Here is an 8987-nt window from a genome sequence, read left to right as displayed (position 1 = left end):
TTCTTTCACCCCCTACTGATTATGTGGCACACTGTTCAGAGCAGGTGATCATATCTTCCATCCCCCCATGCCCACACCTCCCAATTTCCTTGAATTTCTCTTTTCTTTTACAGCCTCTCCTTCTTTATTACCCATGAGTCTAACATCCTCTACAATCTAACTTCCATTAACTCCATTCTACTGAAACTTCATCCTCCAAAATCACAATTGCTGTGCCTGTGATCAAAAGCCATTGAAATACTTTGTTCTTGTAATAACTGCTTTATTTGATCGCTGGTTTTTGTAATGCTTCCATCTCCTCGTCAAAACTTTTGTCAATTCTTACTCTGTATCCTTCACTTATTGATCCCTCAATAAAAATCAACTGAGAAAAAAAAAAGAAATAATGAAGTACGAAAAGCATGGATAAAAGTACAGTATTGAAGTTGTAAAAAGAGAAAAAAATTACTTTATTGACTTTCTAGTTTCTTCAAGTGAGAATGCACTGTGCACCATGATATAGGGAATGATTTTATCTGTGGAATACATAAATCCATGATTAGTAAAACTTCATGAGGGTTTACTCTTATTTTCAATTATTATAGTGTTATGATTGAATATATTTTCAGATTTTAAGCTTTATAGCAAAAGATTTGGTCTATGAATCTAAAAGTATTGGCAGAAATAACATTAACGAAGTTGTGGGAAATTATTTTTTAAACTCTGAATTGTGCTGTAAGTATGCTAAAAGGGAGAAAAGGACCCAGGAAAGCATCTAGAAATAGCTTCCTTATATTCCATAGGACCTGGCAATCGCACACCTTTTACTTGGTTTGGAGAGGAATAGACTGAGCCCAGTCTCCTAACACTTCTACCATGAAGTGTTGAGGTGTGCGGTGGGCATAAGCCAAGCAACCTGGGATGGGACACAGACCATGCCTCTCCCAGGGTGTTGCTCCTTGCCCCCATGTTGTGAGGAGACCTCCTTCCTGGGATCTTGTTTGAAGGGTACTGTGCCCAAAGCGTCCATAGTCAAGACAAGTGCTCCTGCACCACTGGCCTGCTTATAGGGCCCTCCCTTGAGGAAGGGGAGCCATGTTCTACCTTCTTTTGATCCCTCTGGAGTTATTACTATTTTGCACTGTTAATACCTGCTAATGAAGATTGTCTACACTGGGGGGAAAGAAAACTTAACTTCATTTTCTGTTAGATGGAAAAAGGACAGACTGAAGGAAAAAACAAAGGATGGAAAGTAGCTATACCGAGAACCCTCTCATATAAGGAAGGTAACAAGAGACGGGGAAACGTAAAGGGTCAAGATACACTATGGCACTAAGTGGGATGTATAGTACAGCTGGCTAAGAGGTTCATTAATACCAAAGGACCCTTCTAGGTCAAAAAGGGGAAAACGTGAACTTGCCTACTTATGTAACCCTTTTATTAAGTCATTATCAATGAAGAAGCTCTAAGAAAGTCATTTTATCAAAAAGTGGGGCCTGAACAACACATAATGTAAGATCATGCCAAATGACAAGTTGTTGATAGATACTTCTGTCTACGTGGTCCATAATATGCATACCATTAAAACAGGAAGCAATTATAAGCTATATGAAGAAAGCATGTATAAAAAGAGGCTATTGAGTATAGCCATTATATCACCCATGAGGAAGTCGCAGAAGAACAAATTACAAAAACTTTCTGTCTCTAGGAATGAGTCTGGGGCTCTTCAGATTGAATGATTATGGTCTGAATGATATGTTGAATGTGTAATTTGTTTTGAAGTGGCATTTCAAATGTCAAGGGCTACACACAAATGTATCCAAGAGCACAATGCTTGCCTTATCCCAGGATGAGATGCCCTATTAACTCTGCTTAAGAACTTGAATTATTTCCCAATTTCCCAATATCTCCATTCATTTGGCTGCACTGGATCACAAAAAGCCTTTCTGATTTTAATTAAAATCTTTCAATTACAAAGGATTTATTTTCTTGGAAGATTACTAGAACATTTTGTCATGCAAAAGTTTTCTGGGAAGTGAGAGTGAAAACCACTTTCACAAGATTTCTTTTCTTGTTTTATTTATACATAAGAAAACACTGGAGAGAGAACTTGAAACAAGCTGAGGACCCTTTACTTGACCAATCTGAGTAAAGTCTAGTCAGATTCAAATGGTAATGTTGGTATTACCAGGAGAGTGCTTAGATGCTTCATATTCTCACATTATAGGAAAGCAATAGATCATATTGGCTAAAAGCACAGTTTTACAGTCAGATAAATATAGACTTCAGTCCATTTTAGCTACTTCATGGATGTATGATATTTGCCAATTCTGTTAACCTTTCTAAACTTCAGATTCTTCATCTGTAATATATAAATAACTATAGTATCTCATAGGTTGGTGTAAGATTCAAGTGAAATAAATTCATGTTAAGAACTTGGCACTTAGAATATACTAAGCAACTGACGAATGTCAATGGCTAGTTATAGGGAACACAAGAAGGCCCAGCAATCCATATGGAGAATACTTCAGCAAGATAAAATTCTTAAGTCTTTGAACTATATCCCCCTTTTAGGGAAAATAATAATAATAATAACAACAATAATAATAATAAAATGATTATTGAGCATCAACTATATACCAGACACACATGTGCCTTCATGAATTTTCAAATTTAATCCTCATTGAGTTCCAGTTGCAAAGTTTGATCTACATTTATTGGTATTAGATTTCTCAACACTGAAGAAGAGAATCCATTGTTAACCACTTTACTTCATGGTTTCAGTGCTGAAAAAATATTATTCCATCAGTTACACAGTTTGTAAGTGAAATTTTTCTATGAATTGTCAGTTATAGGCAAAACCTCAGGAACAGAATCAGATATATACAACTGTAGGATTACAAATATTTTCAAATTATTTTCCCATCTACACTGACATTCATCTGTCTAATAAAATGTTATTGACAATCTGCAATATGCTAGGCATTGTGCTAACCACTGAAGATATAAAACACTTTCATAAATACAAATATAGTGTCTATCTTCATGAAGCTAACAGTCTAATGAGGAAATAGACTATAAAATTATCATAAGCACAAAATTATAACTCTAAGACCACTAGATATTATGTGTTCCCCTGTGTTATGAAATAGGAAGCATGGAACATCACACACAATATGTCCTTTCCAAAATCTGAGGTAAGTCTAATAATCCTCTGTCTAGGTCTATCTTTTTTTAGAGACTCTAGGAGAGAGAAAAACAGATTAAATTACACTGAATGGAAACAATCTGTCAAATAAAGAATATGAAAAATAACTATAGTATAAGTGACCTATCTTCAACAAGTAAATCGCATAGGAAAAAAATAAAATCACAAGGTAATCCATAGACCTACCAACTAAATACAATATGTAAATCTTATTTGTATTTTTTTTCTTTTTTAAAAGATTTTTATTAAAATATAGCTAACATACAATATTATAATATGTTAGTTTCAGGGGTACACCATAGTTGTTCAACATTGTATACCTAAAGATGTGATCACCATGATAAGTCCAGCAACCATCTGTCGCTGTCCATGTAATCACAATATTATTGACTATATTCCCTATGCTGTACATTACATTTCTGTGACTTATTTTTTTATATGTGCAAATTTAAACCTCTTATTCCCCTTCACCTTTTTCTCCCTTTTAAATTTTTCAATTACAATTGACATTCCATATTATATCAATTTCAGGTGTACAGCATAGTTGTTAGACATTTATATAATTTAATATTGACTAGTCTAATACCCACCAGGCAATATATATTGTTATTACCATATTGCTGAACATATTCCTTATACTATACCCGACATCCCCAGCCAAGATATCCCTCCCAATTTTTAGCAGTCACAGACAGGTGTGGGATCAGCCAGTTCCACATCTTTGCCCCTCCTACCAGTCTTGATGTGCCTTCTTCTGTATGTCCTTAGTTGTACGGCTTTGGTTCAGCTAGACTTCAGGCGAATCTCAGGGATGGTTGTTCTGTAGTTTAGTTTTAATTTTGATGTGGTCTTGAGAGGAGGCAAGCACAACATTTACCCAATCCAGCATCTTGAGCGGAAATTCTCAGTTTTCAATCTTAATATTTTGATTGGTACAAGTCAACTGCAATAGAATGTTTCTGAGTAATGAAAGAAAATTGAGCATGGTCTGGGCATCAGATAATATTAAGGAATTACTAATGTCGCTGATAATGATAATGGTCTTGTGATTATGTTTTTAAAAAAAGTTTATTCTGATAATTATGTAACACCTGAAATTTGATTTTAAATCTATCAAAAAAATTGGATGAGTAATACATGAAAATGAAGAGTATAATGTTATTATATTAATTGTTGAATCTGAATGTTGGTTTCTTCATGGTTCACTATATTACTCTCTACTAAAAAACAAACAAACAAAAAAACAAACACTTTTGTTGCAAGTACTATAAAAGAGAGAAAAATGATGCTTTAAGCGTCTATAATAAAGGGTATCTCTGAGTCTGAAAAGGTTTTTATCTGTGAAGTGACACTTGAGCTGAGATCTGAGGAAGGAGTTCATGCTATCTAGGTGAAGGGACCAGGTTGAGCCAGAGGATTGAAAAGACCAGTGTGGCTGCAGTTGAGAGAGCAAGTCTGAGTCCAACATGAGCACTTCAGGTATTCATTGCTAAATGCTAGAAATTGACTGTGTTCTTCCTTATTCATACCTCCCTCCAGAGAAAATTTAAACCAGTTGTGAAAAGAATTGTAGTCCCTTTTTCCAGTCTCGTTTTAACATTGAATTGTTTGAAATTCAGTTATATGCCCTTATTAGCTCTCAAACTTCCAAAAAAGAGATTTAGTGAGTTATGATCCTCTCAATCTGTATTGTAAATATCTTCAAGAGTTGGTCCACTTGTGGGCATTCATGCAATATTTTTGAGAAGCTCAATCAAGGTAAATATATTACTAGAATGATATGTGATTTATTCATTATATATTCTTAAATTTGTCTATCATTCAAGCCAAATTAAAAGAGAATTGGCCATTGACTATACCAACAGTAACGTTATTACTCTCCTCTCTCCATCCATCCCCCACCTGCCACACAGATGATTTACTCAGTTTCTTTTTTCAGTGTGATTCCATTAAACATTGTTCACTATCAGAAACAGCAGTATGAGAAGCAGTTTCCCTATATTAAGAATATAGTGGAGGGTATTATTCACTATATCAACAAAGTATCATCTTTGTGAAGATATTTGGGAAACCCCTCTCAGATCTTAATAACAGAAAAAATATACTTCTGTTGTTTTTTTATCTTTGGAATTGTATAATTCAAATCTTATGTAACTTATAAGTCAGCTAAAAAATAGTGTCTGAAATAACCATGGTTTAAGTAAATAAATTTACCTCACATCCTGAGTTTTAGCTTACTTTTTAATTTAAAAAATGAGAAGGGGTATCAGATCTGTAGATCTGCAGAATCTGCTAATGGAGCTAAGGATGTAATACAATTTGTTTTCACCTCCTCTAGCTCCAGTATTTATGAAATTAGAGGGGACTCGACTGGTACCAGGATGAATACGAATGCTTTCGTGTCTATTATGCCTCTTCAGAGAGGCCACAGCAGAGCTTGCTAACCAGAGTGTGTAGCATATGGGTTACCAGTGAGCTTCAACTATTAATTCCCTCAGTGTTAAAGTGGCAGCTCCTCCCATGCCAGTTGCCTCTATCACTGGAGTAACCTCACCTATTTACCCCAAGTTATCAAATATATAAGTACTCTCATTCTTGTATGTGCCAAATGTAAAAACTGTTGGAAACACTATGGTGTAATATCATCTGCCCATTGTCAGTTTCTTAGAGTTTAAATATAAATGCAAATTTTATACGTGGTCACTAGAAATATCATGGGCTATACTTGTAATACTTATGAATGTGTAGAACTTGTAGCATCTACGTCAAAGCCTAGGAGTTTTGAGTGTCTTTCCAGTGCAAGGGTTCGTTTTAACCCTGTGTAGCCACATCAGCAAAACAGAGAGTGTCTTAAAACCATTACTCAAGACACATGAGAGACAGAAAGAGTGATTTATTTATGGAATTTTCATATGCTCTTATGTTCTAACCAAAGTAATCCTTTAAAGTCACTCTGTTACCTGATATTCTTCAAGACTTATTTCATTACCACAAAACAAAATCATTTGGATTTTATCAAGAGAATATATAAGGTTATAAAATTAACATATCCTTAAGGAAAAAATGTAAGGTGTTTGAGGAACACTGTTATTATTCAGTAGCATGTTTGCCAACTAGATATTTCCAATAATCCTAAACTATACATTGAAATCCTTGTCAAATATGGGTAATACCACTATAATTCTCTGGGTTACTGCTTTTATAATTGACCTTATAGCATAAAATGATTTTTGTTGAGTTGCAAATTATATACATTGGTTAAAAAAAATAAGGAAAGAAGAAAAAGAAAAGCTTCTGGAAGTAGAATTAGCATTTTTAAGGTTATAAACCTTCTAATAGTTATAGCCTTGGATCTACAAATGGAGGAAGCCACTATTAGACCCATCAAATTTCTTTTTAGACCAAGACCACAGAAATAGAAATGAAGAAAAGATCACCAACTTCTATAATCACTTCTTTGGATGTGTTGGATGATGCTACTATCAGACATGGAGAAGGTAAAGTAAAAAATATTTAGACACTATGGAAGGTACTATTTATAAAATTTACTTTTAAAGAAATCATGCAATTTCTTTAGAATTTTACATGATAACTAAAATTAAGGAATAACCTGAGAATATTCGGATGAACAAGTCAAAAAATTTCCATAAGCATAGTGCTTTAAACATTGGAAAACATTACCAAAGAGTGCCAAGGAATTTTCTTTAGTATTAAAAGTGACATAGAAGTAGTAAGTTGTAACTAAAAATAAAGGTTGGAATATATAACATTAAAATATTAAGGTCCTTTCTGTGTTAACTCTGCTTTTTTACCCAGAACCAGTAACTCATTATCAATGACAATATTGAAAGAAATTATTTTGTAAAGCAAATAAACCTAGTAATTATAAAACTCTCCATTATATTCCATATTTGTTTTTCTTGAGAGACACTCCTATGTTTTGTTTCTCTAATACACAGTTTGTCTCAGTTTCATTTATCTAACTCAGTAAGCAAGAACAAAATAGAGGAAATTTACTTTGCTCTGTTTTTTATTAGTATTAAGTATTTCTATTTGGTAATTCCAAATCAGAATCCTAGTTTCAAACTTATTTTTACATGCAAATGTCAAAACTTTCTATTAGTTAAATTTAAATAAACAATTTACTAATGTTTAATTTATCCATTCTTTCATTGCAGAACATAAAAAACCCCAGAAGAGATGCCTATTGTGTTGGTATAGCTTTGCTAAAACTCTCTTGATCTGGAATTGTTCTCCCTGTTGGTTAAAATTGAAAGAGTTTGTCTATGTGATTATAACACACCCATTTACTGATCTGTTTTTCTTCATATGCATAATTCTAAACATACATTTTTTGGCCTTGGAATGTTATCCAATGAGTGATAAAACCATCAATGTTCTCAGCATTGGAAACCTGGTAAGGCTCTTATTCTGTGTTATTTTCATTTGCAACTTTATGATTTTAAATCATTATTATCCCTTTATTTTACAACTACCATATGTTGCAAGTGCATTATATGAGTATCAGATGAAGTCTTGTTTTCATGGTTCTCCACTTCACCACTCACAGTCCTACTTCGTAAATGTTCTTATCACTGAATAGGCTTATACCTAGAGTTTAAAATTCTGCCATTTAAATTTGGGATTCCTAGCCAGCTGCTTGGCAATAAGGTTAAGTGGAAATTATTTATTCCCTCTCCCTTCCCAAGTGTACCCTTTCTTGGTACCATAGCCCAGTACATCAGAGTAGGGAAGGGGTAAAATAACAGACACAAGATCTACACTGATACCTGACTCTGAATCCTGACTACAACTACAATACACTTGACCTTTGCTCTCACCACCTGTCTTTGCCTTAGATTGGAACTTATCCTTTGGCAAGGCATCATTTGGTCTCACCTATCCTTTACTTCTCATACAATTCAAAAGGCAAAAGAGAGTTCTATGAATTTAAAAACAAGTTACATTCAAGCAAATATATAGTATTTATTTTATTTTATTTTATTTTGCTTTTATTATTGTTGCTGTTGTTTAGTTGCTTGGTATTCATACAGCCAAACTGCTCCCAGTTTTGAATCATACATTTACTTGATGCCAAAACAGTAATTTAGTTATTTCTATCAGTATAGCTTTAAAAAGGCAGTTTCCATAGATTTATTATTTTTATTCTATATCATATATATACTTCTTTTATTCTTTTACTAGTTGAAAAATGTATTACCTTAATATATACTCCATATACCAAAAGGAACCATCCAAAGTGAAAAAATTTTCACCCTCAAATGCCCTTTTATTTTCTTCCAGACTGGCTTTAGAAAAATAATTGAACATTCTGTTTAACATTAGATTGTTAAATAAAATGTATGAGTATGTTGTAATATAGACTCCAAAATTCCTTAGATATGGACAGAGGAACTGTGAGGAATATGGCAGTGAAAAGTTAGTTTCTGTGCATGAGGGTTCTGATTAGAGCTATTGGAATCATATTCTCATCCATGTGCTTTATTTTTATTTAGGTTTTTATTGGAATTTTCACAGCAGAAATGATTTTTAAAATAATTGCCATGCATCCCTATGGGTATTTCCAAGTAGGCTGGAACGTTTTTGATAGCCTAATTGTGGCCCTTGGTTTAGCAGAGCTTTATCTAGCAAATGTTGATGGAATAGCTCTTTTTGGATCATTCAAGGTGGTAAGTAGAATCCAAGACCTAAATTGTATTTTATGAAAGTTTATCTCAGTTTCCTCAGACATAAAATGGGAAGAATAGTAATACCCTTGGGTCATTGGGAGTTGAATAAA

General features: G+C 33.6%; 1 protein-coding gene across 1 annotated transcript in view; it reads left to right on the top strand.

Moving 5' to 3' along the window:
* Nucleotides 1–8877, top strand: part of LOC109390296 (sodium channel protein type 7 subunit alpha-like) — a gene marked incomplete at its 3' end in the record, with an annotated part of 16847 nt that extends 7970 nt beyond the window's left edge. The window contains exons 2-4 of the mRNA XM_019656603.1: nt 6588–6684; nt 7366–7604; nt 8704–8877. Coding sequence (XP_019512148.1) covers nt 6588–6684; nt 7366–7604; nt 8704–8877 — 510 coding nt within the window. The remainder of the gene's footprint in view (nt 1–6587; nt 6685–7365; nt 7605–8703) is intronic.
* Nucleotides 8878–8987: the final 110 nt, after the last annotated feature.

This window comes from Hipposideros armiger, unplaced genomic scaffold (assembly GCF_001890085.2).
Source record: "Hipposideros armiger isolate ML-2016 unplaced genomic scaffold, ASM189008v1 scaffold_263, whole genome shotgun sequence".
NCBI lineage: Eukaryota > Metazoa > Chordata > Mammalia > Chiroptera > Hipposideridae > Hipposideros > Hipposideros armiger.
Note: the sequence above shows the minus strand (reverse complement) of the source record. Positions and strands in the feature narration are given on the sequence as shown.